This window comes from Oncorhynchus keta, chromosome 10 (genome assembly GCF_023373465.1).
Source record: "Oncorhynchus keta strain PuntledgeMale-10-30-2019 chromosome 10, Oket_V2, whole genome shotgun sequence".
Classification (NCBI taxonomy): Eukaryota; Metazoa; Chordata; class Actinopteri; order Salmoniformes; family Salmonidae; genus Oncorhynchus; species Oncorhynchus keta.
In genome coordinates, this window is record NC_068430.1 from 70,240,066 (window position 1) to 70,266,826 (window position 26,761).

Here is a 26,761-nt window from a genome sequence, read left to right on the forward strand (position 1 = left end):
ACACACACACACACACACATTTGCTTGAGTACACACGTACAGGCATTCCACTGTATTTGTGCACTTGACAATAAAAACTTGAAACAGACAGACAGACAGACAGACAGACAGACAGACAGACAGACTGACTGACTGACTGACTGACTGACTGACTGACTGACTGACTGACTGACTGACTGACTGACTTACTTACTTACTTACTTACTTACTTTTCTTTCCAGACAGACTTACTTACTTACTTACTTTTCTTTCCAGACAGACTGACTGACTTACTTACTTACTTACTTTTCTTTCCAGACAGACTGACTGACTTACTTACTTACTTACTTTTCTTTCCAGACAGACTGACTGACTTACTTACTTTTCTTTCCAGACAGACTGACTGACTTACTTACTTTTCTTTCCAGACAGACTGACTGACTTACTTACTTTTCTTTCCAGACAGACTGACTGACTTACTTACTTTTCTTTCCAGACAGACTGACTGACTTACTTACTTTTTTTTCCAGACAGACTGACTGACTTACTTACTTTTCTTTCCAGACAGACTGACTGACTTACTTACTTTTCTTTCCAGACAGACTGACTGACTTACTTACTTTTCTTTCCAGACAGACTGACTGACTTACTTACTTTTCTTTCCAGACAGACTGACTGACTTACTTACTTTTCTTTCCAGACAGACTGACTGACTTACTTACTTTTCTTTCCAGACAGACTGACTGACTTACTTTTCTTTCCAGACAGACTGACTGACTTACTTTTCTTTCCAGACAGACTGACTGACTTACTTTTCTTTCCAGACAGACTGACTGACTTTTCTTTCCAGACAGACTGACTGTCTTTTCTTTCCAGACAGACTGACTGACTTTTCTTTCCAGACAGACTGACTGACTTTTCTTTCCAGACAGACTGACTGTCTTTTCTTTCCAGACAGACAGACTGTCTTTTCTTTCCAGACAGACAGACAGACGGAGGGACGGACAGACAGACGGACAGACAGAATGAATGTGTTGGCTGTATGCTGACCAGGCAGTCCAGAGGCAGTTGGGCTGCTAACTGTTAACGTCATACCAAGAGCTGTCCCCTGTCCAAGTCCCACATATGTGACTTTGACTGTCTGCCTGGATGGACGAGGAGGAATGTGAACACACTGGCAACCACCGAGGACACACACACACACAAAGGAACACACACATACACACACACACAAAGGAACACACACACACACACATCTGCAGCGATAGAATAGATAAGTAATATTTGCGAAACTAGTAAATACTTTTCAACCTCATAGAGTCCGTTTCCCAGACCCAGATTAAGCCTAGTCCTGGGCTGGATCTATTGAACTCCTAGTCCAGTAGGTTTAATCTGGGTATGGGAAACCGCCCCATAGTCCCACATCAACATAGTAACCGTAGTCTCAACCCAGAGTGGGATCACTGGTGCAGCTGATTGGATTCTGTGTTTTTGGCATGAATGGTTAGAGAGACAAGTGTGGCCAAGGCTCAGAGGGTGAACCAGGACACACAGTACTGCTGTTAAAACTAGACCAGGCAGATGGAGACTCCAGATGTGAGAGTTCTGTCAGCACTCAGCAGCCACGCACACACACACACACACACACACACACTCTCTCGCTCTCTCTCTCTCTCACACACACACACACACACACACACACACACACACACACACACACACACACACACACACACACACACACACACACACACACACACACACACACACACACACACACACACACACACACACACACACACACACACGCGCGCACGCAGAAATTACACAGTCATACACACACACATGCTCACACACACACAGACATTACACACTCAGACACACACTCACACACACGCATACACAAGCATGCGTGCACAGACACACCAATTTATACACATACAGGCTCTCGCTCTCCTTCAAAACACACACACACACGTCATACACTCACCTGCTTGTTAAAGAGGTCTTTTCTTTCCACATTGTCAGCAGAGGCCAGTGCTTGGCCAGCATCTTTATGTCCCAGCATGCCGTTTTTTTGGGCCGTCCAAGTATGGTCTGTGTGTGTGGTTGGTTCATGCATTTTTCACGGTTCCGCCGTCTCTCTCCTGCCATGGGTTAACTGGTTCATGATTTATAAGCCCTAGAGCGATCGACCAAACCTTGGTCAGCGATTGTAATTCATGTCCGAGCGCTGAGTTCGCCGGAAGGACAGACAAACCCACCGCCTGGTGGGACGACAAATTCTCACAATTCTCACAAAACAGAAAAATGCAGGGGGAAGCTAAGGAGAAGAAAATAATATTTCTTCAGTTTGTGGTTTCACGTGGTGGAGGAGCGTCTTTGAAGTGAGGCGGTGGTGAAACACAGGGGTGTATTAAAGAAAATAGAAAATATTATTTGTCTGTGTTGGAGGAGAAGTCTGATGCCTCAGACTACGTCCCAAATGGAACCCTATTACCTACAAAGCCCATTGGACCCTGGTCAAAAGTAGTGCACTATGTAGGGAATAGGGTGCCATTTGGGATTCAGTCTCAGATTTCTTTGTGTTCCTTGAGGGTTTGATGTTTCTCTCCCTGTCATTGTGGTCTGTCTGAACAGCCCCTGTCCTCCCTTTGTCAGTGTGTGTGTGTGTGTGTGTGTGTGTGTGTGTGTGTGTGTGTGTGTGTGTGTGTGTGTGTGTGTGTGTGTGTGTGTGTGTGTGTGTGTGTGTGTGTGGGTTGGGCTCTGGGTCGCATATGAGTCCTTGCCTGATAGAGCGACTACAGTTCCCACAGGTGAGTGTGTGTGTGTGTGTCTATGGGTCATTGAGGGGATGGCGTTACTCTCTCATTCATAAACATGGGGTGGTAAGGACACTAAGAGGTAAAAATCCCCCAAGGAACACCAACCACATTTAGCTCCAATCCTTTCACTGACAAATTCAATATCCCTGTGTTGTCGTCACCATGTCTTGTCACAATCAAATACTTTCACATTCAATCAGTAGAAAAGTTTAGCTGGCATCGAGCCAGTGATTTCTCATGGTGCAACACCACAGTGTGAGCAATCCTCTATCACTACAGTCAATCAATGTACTCCACATAAACCGACACATTCAATCAGCATCCTCTACCTAAACCACAATGTAAGATACATAAGCTGGTTTTCAGACAAATATGTTCTCAGTCAAACGCACTTCAATAAACATTCTTCCTGTATGCCAACCCCATTGGCTAATGGGAACCCACCACTGACTGAACCTACCAATGAGTGCTATTCATCCAGTTTATGAGCTGTTCTGTTTGTTTTCATTCATCTGTGCTCTGTGGACCACATCTACATTGAAATATCTCCTTCTAACGATCTTTCAATGACTTCACAGGACAAATCACCTGCTCGGAACACTTAAAGATGGAATTGGCTCATTGCGTATAATTTATGGATGTTGAGAGTCACTGAATGAGAAACCCCCACTAATGGATTGGCTCAGACAGTAATGACTGGATACTCTTACCACTGACTGTATAGGGGAGAGAATCTATAGACCCATCTAGAGTAGTCAAAGCACAACACACTCAGACACACAATGTTGACACATACAGGGTGGAGAGGTGGGGAGGGAGATGAGATGAGAGAGAGAGAGAGGGAGAGAGAGAGAGAGAGAGAGAGAGAGAGAGAGAGAGAGAGAGAGAGAGAGAGAGAGAGAGAGAGAGAGAGAGAGAGAGAGAGAGAGAGAGAGAGAGAGAGAGAGAGAGAGAGAGAGAGAGAGAGGGGGAGAGAGAGAGAGAGAACGAGGGGGAGAGAGAGAGAGAGAGAGAGAGAGAGAGAGAGAGAGAGAGAGAGAGAGAGAGAGAGAGAGAGAGAGAGAGAGAGAGAGAGAGAGAGAGAGAGAGAGAGAGAGAGAGAGAGGGAGAACATTCAACACAATAGGGGAGGCCAGGGAGAGGACAAAAGGAGGGACAGGAAAAAAGACAAAAAAAGAGAGAAAAAAAATACAAAAAGAGAGAAGGAGAGAGTGAAAATAGAAATGATAAACCTCCCTCAAGCAGCTCAGAGTAATTGTAATGGTGATTATCATGGTGATTGTCATGGTGATTACCATGGTGATTGTCATGGTGATTACCATGGTGATTGTCATGGTGATTGTCATGGGGATTACCATGGTGATTATCGTGGTGATTGCCATGTTGATGGTCATGGGGATTATCATGGTGATTGCCATGGTGATTACCATGGTGATTATCATGATGATTGCCATGGTGATTGTCATGATGATTGTCATTATAATCTGTCTCCAGCCTTGCCTTGTGTCATTAGTTGACGTGTTATAGATTGAGTTATTGGCAATGTCACATGCCCTCATACAGACAGTACTCCATGATTGTAATAGGCCAGCTGATCAATCATTCAACACAATAGGGCTGACATAAGCAGGCCACGGGACAAATTTTACAGAGAGAAACAGACAATGCTTAAGTTATTCATGATGGCCATACTTTCTAGTGTCTAACCAGTAAAAATAGGTTTATTCGTAGTGGCTACTTGTAGTGGAAGCTGGAGGGGGATTGTGTCCAGTCAGTGACCCTACGTGTTTTGATAGAGGGATGATTGGAGAGGTATCCTAGGGTGTGTGTTTTGCCTAGGAGGGAAAGGGTATCTAGTTCAGTCTTCAGAGTGTCAGTCCTTAACATGTCAGTATCTCCTTAACCATCTATTCAGGAGGCAGGATTAAGACTGACAAATAATTAAAAAGAGGAGAGGCCAGAGGAGGACACACCCAACAGCATATTACAGCCAGCCTTAACCGTCTCTATTCAGAGTATCTAGTTCAGCCTGAACAGTCCCTATTCAGAGTATCTAGTTCATCCTTAACCGTCTCTATTCAGAGTATCTAGTTCAGCCTTAACCGTCTCTATTCAGAGTATCTAGTTCAGCCTTTACTGTCTCTATTCAGAGTATCTAGTTCAGCCTTAACCGTCTCTATTCAGAGTATCTAGTTCAGCCTAAACAGTCTCTGTTCAGTTTATCTAGTTCAGCCTTAACAGTCTCTATTGAGAGTATCTAGTTCAGTCTTAACAGTCTCTATTGAGAGTATCTAGTTCAGCCTAAACCGTCTCTATTCAGAGTGTCTAGTTCAGCCTTAACCGTCTTCAGCCTTAACCGTCTCTATTCAGAGTATCTAGTTCAGCCTTAACTAGTTCAGTCTCTATTGAGAGTATCTAGTTCAGCCTATTCAGAGTATCTAGTTCAGCCTTTAACCGCCTAACCGTCTCTATTGAGAGTATCTAGTTCAGCCTTAACAGTCTCTATTGAGAGTATCTAGTTCAGCCTTAACAGTCTCTATTGAGAGTATCTAGTTCAGCCTTAACCGTCTCTATTCAGAGTGTCTAGTTCAGCCTTAACAGCCTCTATTCGGAGTATCTAGTTCAGCCTTAACCGTCTCTATTCAGAGTGTCTAGTTCAGCCTTAACCGTCTCTATTCAGAGTGTCTAGTTCAGCCTTAACCGTCTCTTTCAGAGTATCTAGTTCAGCCTTAACCGTCTCTATTCAGAGTATCTAGTTCAGCCTTAACCGTCTCTATTTAGAGTATCTAGTTCAGCCTTAACCGTCTCTATTCGGAGTATCGAGTTCAACCTTAACCGTCTCTATTCAGAGTGTCTAGTTCAGCCTTAACCGTCTCTATTCAGAGTATCTAGTTCAGCCTTAACCGTCTCTATTCAGAGTATCTAGTTCAGCCTTAACCGTCTCTATTCAGAGTATCTAGTTCAGCCTTAACCGTCTCTATTCAGAGTATCTAGTTCAGCCTTAACAGTCTCTATTCAGAGTATCTAGTTCAGCCTTAACAGTCTCTATTGAGAGTATCTAGTTCAGTCTTAACAGTCTCTATTGAGAGTATCTAGTTCAGCCTTAACCGTCTCTATTGAGAGTATCTAGTTCAGCCTTAACAGTCTCTATTGAGAGTATCTAGTTCAGCCTTAACCGTCTCTATTCAGAGTATCTAGTTCAGCCTTAACAGTCTCTATTGAGAGTATCTAGTTCAGCCTAAACCGTCTCTATTGAGAGTATCTAGTTCAGCCTTAACCGTCTCTATTCAGAGTGTCTAGTTCAGCCTTAACAGCCTCTATTCGGAGTATCTAGTTCAGCCTTAACCGTCTCTATTCAGAGTGTCCAGTTCAGCCTTAACCGTCTCTATTCAGAGTGTCTAGTTCAGCCTTAACCGTCTCTTTCAGAGTATCTAGTTCAGCCTTAACCGTCTCTATTCAGAGTATCTAGTTCAGCCTTAACCGTCTCTATTTAGAGTATCTAGTTCAGCCTTAACCGTCTCTATTCGGAGTATCGAGTTCAACCTTAACCGTCTCTATTCAGAGTGTCTAGTTCAGCCTTAACAGTCTCTATTGAGAGTATCTAGTTCAGCCTTAACAGTCTCTATTGCGAGTATCTAGTTCAGTCTTAACAGCCTCTATTGAGAGTATCTAGTTCAGCCTTAACCGTCTCTATTCAGAGTATCTAGTTCAGCCTTAACAGTCTCTATTCAGAGTGTCTAGTTCAGCCTTAGCAGTCTCTATTGAGAGTATCTAGTTCAGCCTTAACCGTCTCTATTCGGAGTATCTAGTTCAACCTTAACCGTCTCAATTCGGAATATCTAGTTCAGCCTTAACCGTCTCTATTCGGAGTATCTAGTTCAGCCTTAACCGTCTCTATTCAGAGTATCTAGTTCAGCCTTAACCGTCTCTATTCAGAGTATCTAGTTCAGCCTTAACAGTCTCTATTCAGAGTGTCTAGTTCAGCCTTAGCAGTCTCTATTGAGAGTATCTAGTTCAGCCTTAACCGTCTCTATTAAGAGGGTCTAGTTCAGCCTTAACCGTCTCAATTCGGAGTGTCTAATTCAACCTTAACCGTCTCTATTCAGTGTCTAGTTCAGCCTTAACCGTCTCAATTCGGAGTGTCTAATTCAACCTTAACCGTCTCTATTCAGTGTCTAGTTCAGCCTTAACCATCTCTATTCAGAGTATCTAGCTCAGCCTTAACCGTCTCTATTCAGAGTGTCTAGTTCAGCCTTAACCGTCTCTATTCAGAGTATCTAGTTCAGACTTAACCGTCTCTATTCAGAGTATCTAGTTCAGCCTTAACCGTCTCTATTCAGAGTATCTAGTTCAGCCTTAACCGTCTCAATTCGGAGTGTCTAGTTCAGCCTTAACAGTCTCTATTCAGAGTATCTAGTTCAGCCTTAACCGTCTCTATTCAGAGTATCTAGTTCAGCCTTAACAGTCTCTATTCAGAGTGTCTAGTTCAGTTATTGGTCCGTGTACGGTTGCTTGTTGTCTGTCTGTCTGAATATCTCTCTCTCTATATATATATATATTTATATATACAATGTGATTTTCTGGATTTTTGTTTTAGATTCCGTCTCTCACAGTTGAAGTGTACCTATGATAAAAATTACAGACCTGTACATGCTTTGTGAGTAGGAAAACCTGAAAAATCAGCAGTGTATCAAATACTTGTTCTCCCCACTCTATGTATATATATATATACTCTACTGGTCAAAGGTGTTTAGAACACCTCAGCATATGTGGGAACTCCTTTGAGACTGTTGGATAAACATTCCATGTGAAGCTGGTTAAGAGAATGCCAAGAGTGCGCAAAGCTGTCATTAAGGCAAAGGGTGGCAATTTGAAGAATCTCAAATATAAAATATATATATATACACTTTTCTGGTTACCACATGATTCCATATGTTATTTCATTGTTCATGAAATTCATGGTCTAATTCTAACGGTCTAATTTCTGCATCTCTCTCGCTTTCTATCTCTGTTTCCCTCTCCCTCTCTCTCACTCTCTCCCGCTCGCTCTCTCGACATGACATTAGCCAGCTCAGAGAGCATGGTGATGCTAGCGCTGATGACGTAGCGTGACTGGTAAGCCCCTACTCTCCCTCTTTCTCACTCTCTTTATCACTCTTTCCCGCTCGCTCTCTCGGCATGAAACTAGCCAGCTCAGAGAGCATGATGACGCTAGCTCTGATGACGTAGCGTGACTGGTAAGCCTCTACTCTCCCTCCCTGAAGTACGGCGGCCATCTGAGAAGGGCAGATGAATATGTCTAAACACTGGAAAGAATTGAAGACGGGTTAATGGAGAGGCCTGTTTACATAGTCAGTCGACCCTAAATCTCCTGTTAAGAATCACAAGAGCCTCAAACACCACAGCTAAAACATCAAGCCAGAGGACTACGGTCTATTGTGTTTGTTTGTGTGTGTGTGTGTGTGTGTGTGTATGTGTGTGTTCCTATGGTCAATTACACTGCATATCTTTTTACTCATAGGTCTCTTTGAACTTGGAAGTCACATTCCTATGGTAAAACTCCAGCAATTAGTGAATAGCCATAATGATTTGCAGTCAGGAAACTGACTTCTCGCTTTTAAGTAGGAAATAAAGTAACAGAGAGGTCATCAATTGTCATAAAAGAGGAAAAAGTCAACGATTTACCTGTAAAACTCTTTAACTTTAAAACACTTCTCATTACTGAACCATCAACTGAAGGTTGTAAACCTTTTCTCATCCCTTTGAATATAATGTTTATAAAGGGTTTATAAAGTGTTCATAACTCATCTAGTCTATAGCTCACCTATGACACAGAAAGGCTTCCGGGCAAAACGGAGGCGACCCTGCCATCCTCTGTAGCGACAGCAGCAGCCGGCCGACCAGATCCTGATGATGTACTCCAGCCCAAACACCACGATCATCACAAACTCCTACAGGAAGTGACAAAACAGGAAGTCAGGGGAAAGTGATACACAATGACTAAGCAATTGCACTAAATCTACGAATAGGTGTCACACTTGTAGATAGTTCTGTTTATATATATATCTGTTTCATCCTTGTATTGAAAGTACAATAAGTTATTCCAGTTTTTCTCAATTGCTAAAACACTAAAACCCATTGGCTGAACAAAGTTCTCAGTTGCCTGGACTCATTTAGCTAATTATGCAGTATGTTGTCAATACCTTAATCCATTTCACATGGCAAAACACAATTTGCAGATCTCACTTAGACTTTTCAGCAAAACTCTAAACAAATTCTCATTCTCAAAACACATTCTGCACTCCAATGCACATGTCATCCATACTGGTAAACACGAGTGGCAACAATCAAATACAAATAGAGAACATATGTCATTGATTGAACAGAACCACTCAAAATTGATTTAACCTGTTTCAAATGATGCGACACAACCAATATAAGCCAGTTCAGAGAGCAAACAGGTTGTTGAAGGTGGGAAGGAGAAAGTCTGAGAATGGATAGAAGAAACAATGTGAGATGACAAGGACGAGTGCGTATGCGAGGTGGGCGACGAGGAGGAAGAGGAGGAGGAGGGCAAGAAAGAGGAAGAGGAGGATGAAGAGGAAGACAGAGTGGAAATATCTGATGAAATTCAGGCAACAGTTATAGACCATGTTCTTGTCCATGGACTGACAATGAGGGAAGCAGGACTTAGAGTGCAACCCAATTTGAGCTGATTTTCTGTGTCCACCATAGTAAGGACATTCAGAGAAGAGAACAGGTACAGTATACTACTGTATTTTTTCAATTGCAAATGTACTGTACTACACTATATGCAGCTGTTTCAATAGACATTTGTAAAGTTAATCACTGTATGTATTGTACTGCATGAATATGTTTTGTAACTGCACAACTACTTTTTGTAGAATTGCAAGGCTGCCACATGCAGGTGGAAGGACAGCTATATTCACTCAGGAGCAAGAGGCCGTTATAGTTGGCATGGTCCTTCAAGATAATGCAACACACACTTCCAGGGAATCAACAGTGTGAGAATTTCCACAATTGACCGTGTCCTCCATCGTAACAGGATGCGAATGAAACAAGTATACAGAGTACCTTTTGAGCGCAACTCACCAAGGGGGAAAGAACTGCGACCTCAGTATGTGCAAGTAAGTGTACATTCAGAAAAATGTACTGTAATCCAGATTGTCTACAGTACTAACACATACTATGTGAATGACATTACTCTTCAGTACATACAATGTATGTGATTCAGAAGCCTAATTGTACTCTACAGTATAGCACTGTCTCTGTACGACTTACAAAATCCTACATACAGTATATTGTATTTCTACACAGACAATATTAGACTTGGAATCCTTGGACAGACCCCATGAGTTCATCTTTGTCGATGAAGCAGGCTTCAATCTAACAAAGAGGAGAAGGAGAGGCCGAAACATGATTGGACGGCGGGCCATTGTTGAAGTCCCTGGTCAACGAGGTGGCAATGTCACAATCTGTGCTGCTATCAGCAACCATGGTGTTCTACATCACCATGTTACACTTGGGCCATATAACACCCAGCACCTTCTAAGATTTATTGCCAATCTAAGAGATATTTTATTTGAGCAGCAGGTTCAAGAGCAGCAGGGTCAAGAGCCAAATGAGAATCCCATTCCCACCTATGTGATAGTGTGGGACAATGTCAGTGTCCACCGAGCTGCTCAGATAAGGGAATGGTTTAACATCAATGGGCAGTTTATGAACTTGTACCTCCCTCCATACTCGCCTTTCCTGAATATGATTGAGGAGTTTTTCTCCTCTTGGAGATGGAAAGTGTATGATAGACAACTCTACACCAGAGTAAATCAGCTGCAAGCCATGGATTTAGCCTGTGGTGATATAGGTGAGGAATCATGTCAGGGCTGGATACGGCATACAAGAGGCTACTTCCCCCGTTGCCTCAGGAGGGACAATATTGCTATATTGTCGACGAAGGGCTCTGGCCTGACCCAGCCCAATGACAAGAAGAAGCACATTGATCACATGTTTACTCCTTTGATTTCTGTCCCTTTTAGTATTGTATACTGTAGTACAGTGCATTGTAGGCTGTATACTGTACAATGGACAAATTGTATGGCTCTGAACATTGTGCTTTCCATCTATTAAGAGGTTAACAGTACTGACTGCTCAATAGATTCTGACTTGTTGCAGGTCCATATCAACAAAGAATAAGAATTACAGTATCACATAGACAAAGGACAAGTTTGTGAGATGCAGGGTACAGTACTATAAAAATAGGGGTACAAGGAGGAGGAAGAACAAAAAACTAAATTGCAAAGAGCAAAGCAGAGTAGTAATTTCTGATCAATTTTGAGCTACTATGATAGAACATGTTTTCGTTCATCAAAAGACAATGACAGAAAAATATGAATATTGTTTTAGATTAAACATGTACTTCTCCCTGAGAATTCTATGTTTTGAACAATGTGTTTTCTATTTTTCGGTGTATTGTTTACTGACTGCTTGAGAGTGCATATCATTTTGATAACTTTGTTTATGATTTGAGAGCAGTATTTGATTTTGAACACAGGTGAAACTGTTTTGAGCCGTAAATAGTGCTTGAAGATGAAGTTTTGTGTTCAACGTTTTCAGGAAATGTAGCAAGGTTTCAGAAATGGTGTTTTAGCAATTGACAAAAACTGTAATCATCCAAATTCCAACACATCATAACATATTAAAGTGGCCTTTTCTTGACATTGAAACAGATGCGTGTTTTGAATAAATGAATGAGGCCTTAAAGTGGTCTACTTCCTGTGAACAGCATGTATATAATTTCATACCTTTGAATTCAAAGGTGCACCATTTTCATGCTAAATGTCAACACTGAGTCAACATAGTCAACTAGATCACTACATTCACTGCAATTGGCACAACATTAGCTAGCTAGCATTTGCTCCCAATATATCATGATTCAAATTCAGCTGATGCTAATCCAAAATAATGTCCCTAGCAAGTGTGGTCTAAAAGAGACATATGGATGCAATGAGATTTTTTTTAATGAGCATGAATGCTGTTTCAAATAATATATGCCATTTAGCAGACGCTTTTATCCAAAGCGACTTACAGTCATGTGTGCATACATTCTACGTATGGGTGGTCCCGGGGATCAAACCCACTACCCTGGCGTTACAAGCGCCATGCTCTACCAACTGAGCTACAGAAGGACCCCAATCTCTAGTTTTCAGGGTAGCGACAGGGAGGAAATACATTTCTGCCAGTGTCTGTATCGTCAATAGGCGGCCTAATCGTGTTGACACTGATTTAATGTGGAGAGGCTAAGTTGTTGTGTGGAGACATCCAGTATGAATCCAGCTTTGATAAAGGGATTCATCTTCTCCTCGGATAATCTGCGGATATCCCTCTTCCTATCTGTCATGGAGATACTTGACTCGCGCAGAAGGATGGACCGATGCATTGACTGTCACTGGCCCACTCAGGCTACAAAATGACATGTACCACTAACCTTCCTAATCCTAATTTCCCTCAGGGATTCATAGTCGTATTGAATTGAATCTGAAAGCAAACAATATGTGTACATTTTTGTATATATATTTTTTTACAAAATACTACCAACTGGATGTTGCCTTATCTGTACTTGCCCCAGAGCCATGACAGACTTTCTATATTTTCAAATGTACTAGGATGTTTGTGATCTTTGATTATTTGAATGGGAGTTGTTGCTCTTTGTTAACACACACAGCCACGCACGCACGCACGCACACTCACAAACACACTCACGCATGCACACACAAAAACACACAGTCTCTCTGTCTCTCTCTCTGTCTTTCTCTCTCTCTCTCTCTCTCTCTCTCTCTCTCTCTCTCTCTCTCTCTCTCTCTCTCTCTCTCTCTGTCTCTCTCTCTCTCTCTCTCTCTCTCTCTCTCTCTCTCTCTCTCTCTCTCTCTGTCTCTCTCTCTCTCTCTCTCTCTCTCTCTCGACAATAGGGGTGCCATCAGTCAATAAACAAACCAAGGTCACCTACCATGCTAATTGACCTCTGTAAATGGAGTTCATATCTTCCAGTTCACCACTCACATTTGAGCTCTATTACAATTAACACTCATCTCTCACTCGTCTATTTCCCAGTTGCTGAACAATAATGCTTCAAATATCAATATATTTCAGCAACAATTTAAATGACTGTCAACATCAACAACAGGGCAATACAGAGACAATGATGATGACCAATTGATGACCTTTTGGTGAATGTTTCACTCAACCATTTTTGCTCCCTCTCTCTCGCAGCCCTCAAGTCTGCTGTATCAGTTTGGTGCTGACTCATCACAGGGTACAGTAGATAGTGACCTGCTAGCAGCATTTCAATAACAGTACACTATCTACAACTTTAAAGGTTTCTTTCGGCTGCACCCATAGGTTAACCCCTTGAAGAACTATTTTTGGTTGCAGACGGTTCTACAAGCAACCCAAAAAGGGTTCTACCTGAAACCAAAAAGGGTTCTCCTATGGGGACATCCGAAGAACCCTTTTTGAACCCTTTATTTAAGAGTGTAGAAGAAGAAATCAATGTTGGCCCCGGATCAAATGACTAAACTCAATATGGAGACAACGCGTGAACCTTGGCCTGTATCGATTTGTCCTGCTCGGACCACATTACGTAGCAAGAGAGAGCTCTGCATCAGTAGGGTTCTTAACTTGGTTAAGTCTGTTTGAATCTGCTTTATTCACTATCAAATGACTAGATGATGGGAAAACAGGGAAGTGTTCCCAATTGATCAGATTGACTGATACCAGAATGTATTCATATCCTCTTACCTAATTACGAATAGAAATCTATTTGTGCAAAGAGGAGTTTGATTGAAATCTCAACACTCTTCACCGCTTCGTATTTGCCTGTTGTGAAGCGATAGGTGACACCGCTTTCTGCTATCCACAGCGTCACCTATCACTGCACTCATTGTAAACAGGCACGCTGATGAACAGCTTCTGTGTCTGTGTCAGAACATATGCCTAGATTCAACCAGTTCCTCACCAGGATGAGCAGACAGTCGGAAGAGAAGTCCTGGTGAGCCGGAATGGTGGAGAACACAGACAGGACCAAGCAACCAAAGACCAACACGAACCTACAGGACAAAACAGAGAGGAATCATAAATACATTTATCCAGAGCCATATGAAACAGAAGAAGAACATGGCAGTTTGGACAGGAAATGCCTTATCTCATTATTAATGCTAACGTGATTAGCTTGAAACATGGACAAGCAGAAATATCCAACCCGTACCCATGCTCCTTTCCCTACCGCTTTCTGCAAAGAACCACAGTCTTTGACAATCTTCCACCTTCATAATGATACGATCTTTCATTTTTCCATCAAATAGCTCTGAAATATGAGGTGGGCCAATGGCCTCCCAAGTAGCATCAATGGCAAAATGATGAGCATCGGATTTAGAGTTGTAGATGTCTTTAGTGTTAAATGGTGAGAGAACATCTGTGTTTGATCAGGATTGAGCTCCGTCTTAAGCTTGGCTGTGCCTATGGAGTTTGTGAGGGAAAGGCGAAGATAGGGCTTTGGATGCCAAATAACTTCTTCTCTTTGTCTTTCTAGGATTATCATTGAAACTATAGTATCTTCATTTTCTATTGAAACTAGTAGAAGTGTTGCATTTCAGTATCTACTGGAGAAAAACTGGTTGAATCAACGTAGTTTCCACGTCATTTCAACCCCCAAATTCAATGTGATGACGTTGAACCGACGTGGGAAACTGATTGGATTTGCAAAAAGTCATCAATGTAACGTAATGTCGCCTATTTGAACCTATATCCAAGTAGTTGACAAGTCAACTGAAATGAAATCAAAACTAGATGCTGAAAAGATGTCTGAGCCCAGTGGGGGGTGAGTCATAACAAAGACAAAGCACTGTTGACCCAACAACGCTGTAGGGGAGAGATTAGCCTAGCATGCTAACTGTCTAGGTTCTCCGGGATAACAACAGTGAGAATATGGTGTCTGGGCTATGAAGATAGAAACTGAACACTGAGTTTAGATAGAAGAGCCATTCCAGTGTGACGACAGCGGCATTCACAAAATGTAAACCGTTAGAAATCATCCAAATAAGGTCGGCCAACATGTCACTACAACTTCCTCTCATGTCCCCCAACCTCCCTTCTCTTCCTTCTCAGTCAATATTTGAGCGTGACATTCAGAAATGTAAACAATAATCAAGAACCCCAATAAGGTCTTTGAAGATGTCACTATGGCACACAAGATGTCACTACAACTTCCTCTACCGTCCCCCCCCGTCCAGCCACCACCCTTCTCTTCCCTCTCCCTTCTCCACAGCTGTGGCCTATGGAGTATGGATGATGAGAGGCTAGAGACTATTAAGCCATTCCCTGGTGCCTGTAGGCTAGGCCCTAAATCGTCACTAAGATGAAAGAAGATGAAGAATCTTTAAAAGTTGAAACGCATGGCCAAGCGGGTCAGGGGGGTGACTTCCAGACCCTGAGCTTCTGAGCAGCGTCTGTGTGAAAAGGGTGGGCGTCCTGTGCGGGTCGCCATCCCCAGCCGTCCTCTAGCTGACCGCTATAGGACTGTGCTGATGTGACCCCGATCTGACCTTTGACTCCGAGAGGGAGCCCAAACAGAGGTTGCAGTTTTCCATAGCCAGAGGAGATGGTTATGTGTTTATTTCAATTTAACCGTCAACATCTGTCGTCCAATAGGCTCTCCTCCTTCTGTGAGGAGTCAGGAAGTAGAAGGCTTTGTATGTAACCCAAGAGGTGATATAAAAAGTATTCCTCTTCAAGTTTGAGTATTTAACGTTTTAGTTTTAGTCGGAAGTTTACATACACTTAGGTTGGTGTCATTAAAAGTTATTTTTCAACCACTCCACAATGTTCTTGTTAACAAACTATAGTTTTGGCAAGTTGGTTAGGACATCTACTTTGTGCATGACAAGTAATTTTTTCCAACAATTGTTTACAGACAGATTATTTCACTTATAATTCACTGTATCACAATTCCAGTGGGTAAGAAGTTTGCATACACTAAGTTGACTGTGCCTTTAAACAGCTTGGAAAATTCCAGAAAATTATGTCATGGCTTTAGAAGCTTCTGATAGGATAATTGACATCATTTGAGTCAATTGGAGGTGTACCTGTGGATATATTTCAAGGCCTACCTTCGAACTTGGTGCCTCTTTGCTTGACATCATGGGAAAATCAAAAGAAATCAAAAGACCTCAGAATTTTTTTTTTGTAGACCTCCAAAAGTCGTTCATCCTTGGGAGCAATTTCCAAATGCCTGAAGGTACCACGTTAATCTGTACAAACAATAGTACGCAAGTATAAACACCACGGAACCACGCAGCCGTCATACCGCTCAGGAAGGAGACGGGTTCTGTATCCTAGAGATGAACGTACTTTGGTGCGAAAAGTGCAAATCAATCCCAGAACAACAGCAAAGGACCTTGTGAAGATGCTGGAGGAAACAGGTACTAAAGTATCTATATCCACAGTAAAACGAGTCCTATATCGACATAATCTGAAAGGCAGCTCCGCAAGGAAGAAACCACTGCTCCAAAATCGCCATAAAAAAGCCAGACTACGGTTTGCGACTGCACATGGGGACAAATATTGCACTTTTTGGAGAAATTTCCTCTGGCCTGATGAAACAAAAATAGAACTGTTTGGCCATAATGACCATCGTTATGTTCGGAGGAAAAGGGGGTGCTTGCAAGTCGAAGAATACCATCCCAACCATGAAGAACAGGGGTGGCATTTGACCCAAAGCTGCCAAATACTAATTGAATGTATGTGTCACAACTTCCACCAAAGTCGGTCCCTCTCCTTGTTCGGGCGGACGGCGAACGACGTCACCGGCCGTCTAGCCATCGCCGATCCACATCACATTTAATTTTCCATTTGTTTTGTCTTCGTCTTACACACCTGGTTTTAATTCCCCAATTACTTGTTCATTATTTAACCCTCTGTTCCCCCATGTTTGTTTGTGAGTAATTGTTTATTGTATTGCGATCCGTATTTGTGGCCTTGTATTTATACGACGAGAATTGTTTATTATTGAGTAAAATTGCTTTCATTACTCATTATCTGCTGTCCTGTGCCTGACTCATTTCACCAGCTACACACAGACACATTACAGTATGTAAATGTATGACCCACTGGGAATGTGATGAAAGAAATTAAAGCTGAAATAAATCATCCTCTCTACTATTATTCTGACATTTCACATTCTTAAAATAAAGTGGTGATCCTAAGGGAATTTTTACTTGAATTAAATGTTAGGAATTGTGAAAAACTGAGTTTAAATGTATTTGGCTAAGGTGTATGTAAACTTGCAACTTCAACTGTACATCCCAATGAATCAGTTTGAAGTTCAGGAAGTTGGAGTATTTAAAAGTTGAGTACTTTGGGAAGTTCATCAATTATGCATATGTCTGGACTGGTGAATGCGTGCGCTGACAAGTATCATGTAGCTGTCAACTGAAAGGACAGCTGGCCTCATAACTCTTCCTCCACTCTCTCTTGTCAAGATCTCTAAAGGAGGATTTCTGAGTGGCTGCTAAACAAGGTTTTCAGAGTGCCTCCTTATCTAACTATAATAAACACCAATGTCTCTCCTTTCAAAACAAATATAACCATTTATGAAATATTTAATGTAAAATAATGAATTAGTTATGGAAAACAGGCAAGATTGTTTATCATTGATCGATCTTCCCTAATTACTTTGCCGCCGCCTCCCTGTCCTCTCTGCAGGCCTCAGTTCCCCCGTGTCACATACTGTTGTAGCGGGTGGCGGTCCTAAATTGCACCCTATTCCCTACGTAGTATGGTGCACTAGATAGGGGATAGGGTGCCATTTGGGACGCATCGCTAGTATCTGGAGTCTGTCACAGCCCTCACAGCTCCCAACAGAACACAGAACTGCTCTTAACCTTTTAAAGAGAGCCCCAGAGTAAATAAAGATTTGGGAGTGGGGACTTGCTCACACACACACACACACACACACACACACACACACACACACACACACACACACACACACACACACACACACACACACACACACACACACACACACACAGACAGAAGCCCATCATCACCGAGCAGTAGCAGGCAGTAAGTGCTTGTCTATTTTGTATAATTTAATTGATTTGTTTTGAAACAGAGTGCCAAGGAAATGACTAATGTCCGAGCACTGGGGTCTGTCGTACTGGCTACATTACACCCAATCATCCTCATTTTGAATTAGATTTGCAGCAAAAAGCAGACGTCTGCATTTGTTTATCTCCCAAATCAGTCGTGTTGTCAGGCTCTCAGTGGATTTCTGTGGTAACATGAAGGTCTGGTAGTGTTGTTTGTACGGATCACAAACAACACTACCAGAAAAGTTGGAGTAGAAACCTTAGAAAAACATGTACACTGCAAATACTGCACATTTGCATTGTATACGATTGTAAGGATTGGGTAGGCAGAGGTTGTGTCGTACAGTAACTTTGTATGGCACTGTCTTCTTTCCAATACACCTCTCTTAGCATAGGATAGAGTGAGTAGAAAGTAGATGCTGTATACAGTAGGGGAAAGAGGTCAAAACCTCGGATGGCATTGTTTCCCATCTATTCTTCTTCTCTTAGCACAGGAGAGGGTTAACTGCTCTTGACTGTATACACTACTGCGAGATACAGGAAATATCACTGTATTCTATATATATATGATATTGTGTTGAGGACGTATTGCCTTGAGCATCACACACTCGATTTAGAGTCAATGAGGAAGAATTCTGAGAAATATGTCTCACATTTTCCCACAGGCTACAGTTCATTAGAGACAGACTGAAAGCTAATTACATTAAGACTATTTATTGCCGAATGTGTGTGTCTGTTTCAGTGTGTGTGTGTGTATCATCATGACATGGATTCATATGCCATCAGTACAGCCAGCTCCCTAGGATAAATGAGTGGCAGCCAGCCTAGCGGTTAACAGCATTGGGCCAGTAACTGAAAGGTTGCTGGTTCGAATCCCTGAGCCGACGAGGTGAACAATCTGTCAATGTGCCCTTGAGCAAGTCACTTAACCCTAGTTGCTTTGGATAAGAGTGTCTGCAACTATCTCTATGCTGTCCATGGTGCTGAAATGTGTGACCACCAAAATACTTCATGAGTTCTTGATAGTATCATCTATCTATATGTTCTGTTTTCAATGTGTGGCCATCCAATCAAGGATAAAATAATGTTTACTCATCACTGCCCCTGGCAGTTGCCTACAACTTAAAATCTCATTCGGACAGCCTAGATTCTCAACTGTCATTGGATGTCTGTCTAGTAAGATGGATTGTCATTGGATGTCTGTCTAGTAAGATGGATCATCATTGGACAGTTCCAGCTAGGGTCAAAGTTCAAGAGTCATCCAGGTTAGGGTTCATATCTGGGCGGTTTGGTCACAAGGCAGTCGTCTCAGATAGCCTTGCCAGTGTAACAGAGGTACTATAAACACATGGGCTAACTTCGCACCTTCTCTTTGATATAAACCTGAGGCAGCCAAGAGAGGAAGATGAAATCAAATCACTGTCAGGTCAGTATCATCCTTTATGAGCAGACTAGGAGTCAAAAGAGTAACCCAAAACCTAATGAAATCTATGTCTGCTCATAAAATACTGTCTGTCTGGACGGTCTGGAGACTTTTTCTCTGTGTGTGTGTGTGTGTGTGTGTGTGTGTGTGTGTGTGTGTGTGTGTGTGTGTGTGTGTGTGTGTGTGTGTGTGTGTGTGTGTGTGTGTGTGTGTGTGTGTGTGTGTGTGTGTGTGTGTGAGAGATCGGCCATAAAAGTGCAAGAGAGACAGAGGCAGTGTGTGTGTGATCACTCATAAAAGTGTAAGAGAGACAGAGGCAGTGTGCGTGTGATCGCTCCTAAAGGGGTAGGAGAGACAGAGGCAGTGTGTGTGTGATCGCTCCTAAAGGGGTAGGAGAGACAGAGGCAGTGTGTGTGTGATCGCTCCTAAAGGGGTAGGAGAGACAGAGGCAGTGTGTGTGTGATCGCTCCTAAAGGGGTAGGAGAGACAGAGGCAGTGTGTGTGTGATCGCTCCTAAAGGGGTAGGAGAGACAGAGGCAGTGTGTGTGTGATCGCTCCTAAAGGGCAGGAGAGACAGAGGCAGTGTGTGTGTGATCGCTCCTAAAGGGGTAGGAGAGACAGAGGCAGTGTGTGTGTGATCGCTCCTAAAGGGGTAGGAGAGACAGAGGCAGTGTGTGTGTGATCGCTCCTAAAGGGGTAGGAGAGACAGAGGCAGTGTGTGTGTGATCGCTCCTAAAGGGGTAGGAGAGACAGAGGCAGTGTGTGTGTGATCGCTCCTAAAGGGGTAGGAGAGACAGAGGCAGTGTGTGTGTGATCGCTCATAAAGGGGTAGGAGAGACAGAGGCAGTGTGTGTGTGATCGCTCCTAAAGGGGTAGGAGAGACAGAGGCAGTGTGTGTGTGATCGCTCCTAAAGGGGTAGGAGAGACAGAGGCAGTGTGTGTGTGATCGCTCCTAAAGGGGTAGGAGAGACAGAGGCAGTGTGTGTGTGATCGCTCATAAAAGTGCAAGAGAGACAGAGGCAGTGTGTGTGTGATCGCTCCTAAAGGGGTAGAAGAGACAGAGGCAGTGTGTGTGTGATCGCTCATAAAAGTGCAAGAGAGACAGAGGCAGTGTGTGTGTGATCGCTCCTAAAGGGGTAGGAGAGACAGAGGCAGTGTGTGTGTGATCGCTCATAAAGGGGTAGGAGAGACAGAGGCAGTGTGTGTGTGATCGCTCCTAAAGGGGTAGGAGAGACAGAGGCAGTGTGTGTGTGATCGCTCCTAAAGGGGTAGGAGAGACAGAGGCAGTGTGTGTGTGATCGCTCCTAAAGGGGTAGGAGAGACAGAGGCAGTGTGTGTGTGATCGCTCCTAAAGGGGTAGGAGAGACAGAGGCAGTGTGTGTGTGATCGCTCCTAAAGGGGTAGGAGAGACAGAGGCAGTGTGTGTGTGATCGCTCCTAAAGGGGTAGGAGAGACAGAGGCAGTGTGTGTGTGATCGCTCCTAAAGGGGTAGGAGAGACAGAGGCAGTGTGTGTGTGATCGCTCATAAAGGGCAAGAGAGACAGAGGCAGTGTGTGTGTGATCGCTCCTAAAGGGGTAGGAGAGACAGAGACAGTGTGTGTGTGATCGCTCATAAAGGTGCAAGAGAGACAGAGGCAGTGTGTGTGTGATCGCTCCTAAAGGGGTAGGAGAGACAGAGGCAGTGTGTGTGTGATCGCTCATAAAGGGGTAGGAGAGACAGAGGCAGTGTGTGTGATCGCTCCTAAAGGGGTAGGAGAGACAGAGGCAGTGTGTGTGTGATCGCTCCTAAAGGGGTAGGAGAGACAGAGGCAGTGTGTGTGTGATCGCTCCTAAAGGGGTAGGAGAGACAGAGGCAGTGTGTGTGTGATCGCTCATAAAGGGGTAAGAGAGACAGAGGCAGTGTGTGTGTGATCGCTCCTAAAGGGGTAGGAGAGACAGAGGCAGTGTGTGTGTGATCGCTCCTAAAGGGGTAGGAGAGACAGAGGCAGTGTGTGTGTGATCGCTCCTAAAGGGGTAGGAGAGACAGAGGCAGTGTGTGTGTGATCGCTCCTAAAGGGGTAGGAGAGACAGAGGCAGTGTGTGTGTGATCGCTCCTAAAGGGGTAGGAGAGACAGAGGCAGTGTGTGTGTGATCGCTCATAAAGGGGTAGGAGAGACAGAGGCAGTGTGTGTGTGATCGCTCCTAAAGGGGTAGGAGAGACAGAGGCAGTGTGTGTGTGATCGCTCCTAAAGGGGTAGGAGAGACAGAGGCAGTGTGTGTGTGATCGCTCCTAAAGGGGTAGGAGAGACAGAGGCAGTGTGTGTGTGATCGCTCATAAAGGGGTAGGAGAGACAGAGGCAGTGTGTGTGATCGCTCATAAAGGGGTAGGAGAGACAGAGGCAGTGTGTGTGTGATCGCTCCTAAAGGGGTAGGAGAGACAGAGGCAGTGTGTGTGTGATCGCTCCTAAAGGGGTAGGAGAGACAGAGGCAGTGTGTGTGTGATCGCTCATAAAGGGGTAGGAGAGACAGAGGCAGTGTGTGTGTGATCGCTCATAAAGGGGTAGGAGAGACAGAGGCAGTGTGTGTGATCGCTCCTAAAGGGGTAGGAGAGACAGAGGCAGTGTGTGTGTGATCGCTCCTAAAGGGGTAGGAGAGACAGAGGCAGTGTGTGTGTGATCGCTCCTAAAGGGGTAGGAGAGACAGAGGCAGTGTGTGTGTGATCGCTCATAAAGGGGTAGAAGAGACAGAGGCAGTGTGTGTGTGATCGCTCCTAAAGGGGTAGGAGAGACAGAGGCAGTGTGTGTGTGATCGCTCCTAAAGGGGTAGGAGAGACAGAGGCAGTGTGTGTGTGATCGCTCCTAAAGGGGTAGGAGAGACAGAGGCAGTGTGTGTGTGATCGCTCATAAAGGGGTAGGAGAGACAGAGGCAGTGTGTGTGTGATCGCTCCTAAAGGGGTAGGAGAGACAGAGGCAGTGTGTGTGTGTGATCGCTCATAAAGGGGTAGGAGAGACAGAGGCAGTGTGTGTGTGATCGCTCATAAAGGGGTAGGAGAGACAGAGGCAGTGTGTGTGTGATCGCTCAAAGGGGTAAAGGGGTAGGAGAGACAGAGGCAGTGTGTGTGTGATCGCTCATAAAGGGGTAGGAGAGACAGAGGCAGTGTGTGTGTGATCGCTCATAAAGGGGTAGGAGAGACAGAGGCAGTGTGTGTGTGATCGCTCATAAAGGGGTAGGAGAGACAGAGGCAGTGTGTGTGTGATCGCTCCTAAAGGGGTAGGAGAGACAGAGGCAGTGTGTGTGTGATCGCTCATAAAGGGGTAGGAGAGACAGAGGCAGTGTGTGTGTGATCGCTCATAAAGGGGTAGGAGAGACAGAGGCAGTGTGTGTGTGATCGCTCATAAAGGGGTAGGAGAGACAGAGGCAGTGTGTGTGTGATCGCTCATAAAGGGGTAGGAGAGACAGAGGCAGTGTGTGTGTGTGATCGCTCATAAAGGGGTAGGAGAGACAGAGGCAGTGTGTGTGTGATCGCTCATAAAGGGGTAGGAGAGACAGAGGCAGTGTGTGTGTGTGATCGCTCATAAAGGGGTAGGAGAGACAGAGGCAGTGTGTGTGTGATCGCTCATAAAGGGGTAGGAGAGACAGAGGCAGTGTGTGTGTGATCGCTCATAAAGGGGTAAGAGAGACAGAGGCAGTGTGTGTGTGTGATCGCTCCTAAAGGGGTAGGAGAGACAGAGGCAGTGTGTGTGTGATCGCTCATAAAGGGGTAGGAGAGACAGAGGCAGTGTGTGTGTGATCGCTCCTAAAGGGGTAGGAGAGACAGAGGCAGTGTGTGTGTGATCGCTCATAAAGGGGTAGGAGAGACAGAGGCAGTGTGTGTGTGATCGCTCCTAAAGGGGTAGGAGAGACAGAGGCAGTGTGTGTGTGATCGCTCCTAAAGGGGTAGGAGAGACAGAGGCAGTGTGTGTGTGATCGCTCCTAAAGGGGTAGGAGAGACAGAGGCAGTGTGTGTGTGATCGCTCCTAAAGGGGTAGGAGAGACAGAGGCAGTGTGTGTGTGATCGCTCCTAAAGGGGCAGTGTGTGTGTGAGGGGGTAGAGACAGAGGCAGTGTGTGTGTGATCGCTCCTAAAGGGGTAGGAGAGACAGAGGCAGTGTGTGTGTGATCGCTCATAAAGGGGTAGGAGAGACAGAGGCAGTGTGTGTGTGATCGCTCCTAAAGGGGTAGGAGAGACAGAGGCAGTGTGTGTGTGATCGCTCCTAAAGGGGTAGGAGAGACAGAGGCAGTGTGTGTGTGATCGCTCCTAAAGGGGTAGGAGAGACAGAGGCAGTGTGTGTGTGATCGCTCATAAAGGGGTAGGAGAGACAGAGGCAGTGTGTGTGTGTCATCTTGCTAAGTCTATATTAGCTAATACCACTGTTTATGTGCCTGGGAGCGTTTCTAATGGACAGATCAAAACAGACAGCTTATTATCTTAGCAACTACTTCATAACACTGACCACAGACCAGGTGTTACACTTTCATTTCCAACAGGAAGTTACTCTACTCTATCAGGAGAAATTAGCAAAGGTGGAAATATGGTCTTTGTCATCTTCATTGTAGTCGCAAAATATTCTGATCATTGGCCTTATCATCGAGGGAATCAAGTCTCTAGGCCGGGTTAAACTAGCGGTAGCGAAAATTAGCGGTAGAATTTGATTGCTTAATCATCATGACTAGAATGTCAATCACCATTGGCTACATTCTGAAAGTCAGCATCATTTTATTTAATTGCCAATTCATTCATTTTCACTATAATACTGAGCACATAATACTGAGCACCAAGAATACATTCATTATCTAGTGACTCTTCAGTCTCCTTGGATGACTTACTTAGTCTGGGAATTTCTTTTTACGGTCCTTGTAATGTAAAGGTTGTGACCTCATGACCTCTGATCCACCTGATGAGGTCCTGTGCCGAGCATGCCTTTTCACAGTCAGACGCCCAGTCATGTACTCACTGTATGTCTCCTAGAATTCCTCAAATAGCACCCCCCTATTGTGTTGGTCTATTCCAGAGAAGACAGGGATTCTAAATGTACTCAGCACATTCCAATAGACATACATGGGGTTGGAGCGTCATCAGGTTAAGATGCGTCATCCTATAGCATTCTATGGAGAGCACACAGCCGTATTCAACATGGGAGAAATGCTCTGAGGCAGTTGCCTTGACAATTTAGTTCAATTGCTTGTTGTCAAAATGGTAGAGTTAGCTCAGCTGAACAACAAGTAAGAAAGTGGTATCGAATCCGTCAGAAACACATGGATGCATACACGTACACACACATGTACACAAATGTACACACGCACACACATTTTATGTTCTTGCACTGACAATTAGTGTGTGTGTGTGTGCTGTTGAATAGTGACAGTGAAAGACGTTAAGTGTTTGTGAGTGTGTCAGTAGGAGCTGTGGTAGCTCTCCGTTGGTAAAGGGTAAGGACTCTGACAGTAAGCCTGGCTGGGAAATGACTGTCTGTGTCAGTGAGGAGGATTGTAAACGGTAGACATACAACACTACTACCACCACTACTGGAGTAAAGAGTAAAGACGACAGAGCAATTTCCATGATGCAGTCTGGTCTTTTAAGGTCCGGGCCAGGAGGCACTCTGGTACATCTCAAGAGTGTGTGTGTGTGTCGGGCAGAAGAGGGGGGCATGCGTGTGAGCGTGTGTGTGAATGTTTGTGTGCGTGCGTGCGTGCGTGCGTGCGTGCGTGCGTGCGTGCGTGTGTGCGTGCGTGTGCATGTCTGTGAGGTTGGCAACCAACAGTGAGAAAATATTGTATCTCCTCACTCCCATTACATTGATACAAGACGTCCTTCTCTTCAGAAACCCCTTGAGAGAGAGACGCTGAGTGGGTTAGAAGAGGCTGGACTTAGCGAATGCAATTAGCTAGCTAGAGTAGGCTAGCGTAGCGTAGCACTGGTTACTGTGATAGCACCACTGGGCTACCATTTAATGCAAATGAGCCCTCCTAACTTTAGCGTGACTGTGTTTAGCAGACACAGAGCTCATGCTGAGCTAGCGTTTCACAGCATGGACATAATAAGGCTTACAGTTTTTTTCGATTGCTAAACGACAGTGGGCACAACTGGAGTCACATGTGCAAAACTCTAACTACAGTCTGCACTACCAACAGTCACCTGAGCTAAACAGTTCACATCACCTGCGAAACTCATTCCAAGCAACACAACTCTTAACACATGGCTCAAAACACGCTCAGTGCAGCCAAACACTATGCACAACCCTCACTGAGATAACACACACTGTCACTGAGAACACACTGAGAGTAAAAACACGAGCATCAAACACCAATACAGAAAATACAAACTTTTCATCTTTACAGTTTGAACAATTTCAGTGACTTCATACAAAGTAATATTTTCTTCAAAGAAAAGAGTGACATTCTTTCACATGATTTATTCAAATTTTTGGAACATAACAATTCTTTAAGGTAAATGAAAATGAGCAGTTTGCTTCATTAGTCTGTAGTAATTTACGGAATTACAGTAAGGCTAAAAAAAAGGTAGAAACTAAAAGTACATACTGTAAATCGAACAAATAATTGAGGGGTTAATCCTGCCTCTCTCTAGCATCAGGCCACAACATCACATCTAATGTTTTCTCTTGCCATGCACCTGGGGAAGAACCTTCTGGAGTGCCTTATCCATCCCTGGCAGTCCTCTGGACTCGTGTCCTCACATCCGGCACGCATGGCTTCCAAAAGAGACATTTGGTCATGTGGGTGGTGACCAAACACTTTCCACCTCCAGGCAGAGAAAAACTCCTCTATTAGGTCGAGGAAGGGTGAATATGCAGGCAGGTACAAAACAATAAATCTGTGACAGCTGCAGAGTGGTGAAAAGCAACGTTATCGCAAACTATGACAAAAACATGGGGGTTTCTTACTGGCTCCCCCTGTTCTGCTGGCACTAGCTGAGCATAGAGCTGTTCTAGGAAAGCTATAAGCCTTTCTGTGTTGTATGGGCCAATGAGTGGTGTGTTGAGAAGCAAACCATCATTGGCCATTGCAGCACACATGGTGATATTTCCCCCCCTTTGGCCTGGAACCTCCACACTGGCCCTTTGACCTATAACATTCCTTCCTCTGCGCCGTGTTTTGGCAAGGTTAAATCCAGCTTCATCGATAAATACAAATGAATGTGGTCTTTCCAGTGCTTCCACCTCCATTACTCTCTGAAAAACAGTAAGTGCACAGTTTTACTGTAGAAATGCTAGTGTTTTTATTTACTGTAAATATTTTGTATAGCTGTGTACGTAACCTCAGACGTCTTACCTGGACATATTGGTATCTTTGCTCTTTTACCCGTTCACCGTTTCTCTCGAACGGTACAGT

At 44.1% G+C, this 26,761-nt stretch overlaps 1 protein-coding gene across 5 annotated transcripts in view; it reads right to left on the reverse strand.

Moving 5' to 3' along the window:
- Positions 1 to 26,761, reverse strand: part of LOC118375972 (potassium voltage-gated channel subfamily KQT member 5-like) — a 168,163-nt gene that overhangs the window by 27,635 nt on the left and 113,767 nt on the right. For 4 of the 5 annotated variants that reach the window (XM_052527794.1, XM_052527796.1, XM_052527793.1 and 1 more), the window contains exons 1-2: positions 278 to 3,593; positions 1 to 213 (exon numbers count right to left, since the gene is read on the reverse strand). The exon at positions 1 to 213 is cut by the window's left edge and continues 301 nt beyond it. Coding sequence is in view for 1 of the 5 variants with exons in the window: in XM_052527799.1 (XP_052383759.1) it covers positions 8,629 to 8,755; positions 13,837 to 13,927 (218 nt within the window). In the remaining 4 variants the exon portion in view is untranslated. Of the gene's footprint in view, positions 214 to 277; positions 3,594 to 8,628; positions 8,756 to 13,836; positions 13,928 to 26,761 lie in introns of those variants that run through there. The other variant, XM_052527799.1, reaches the window with a different exon arrangement.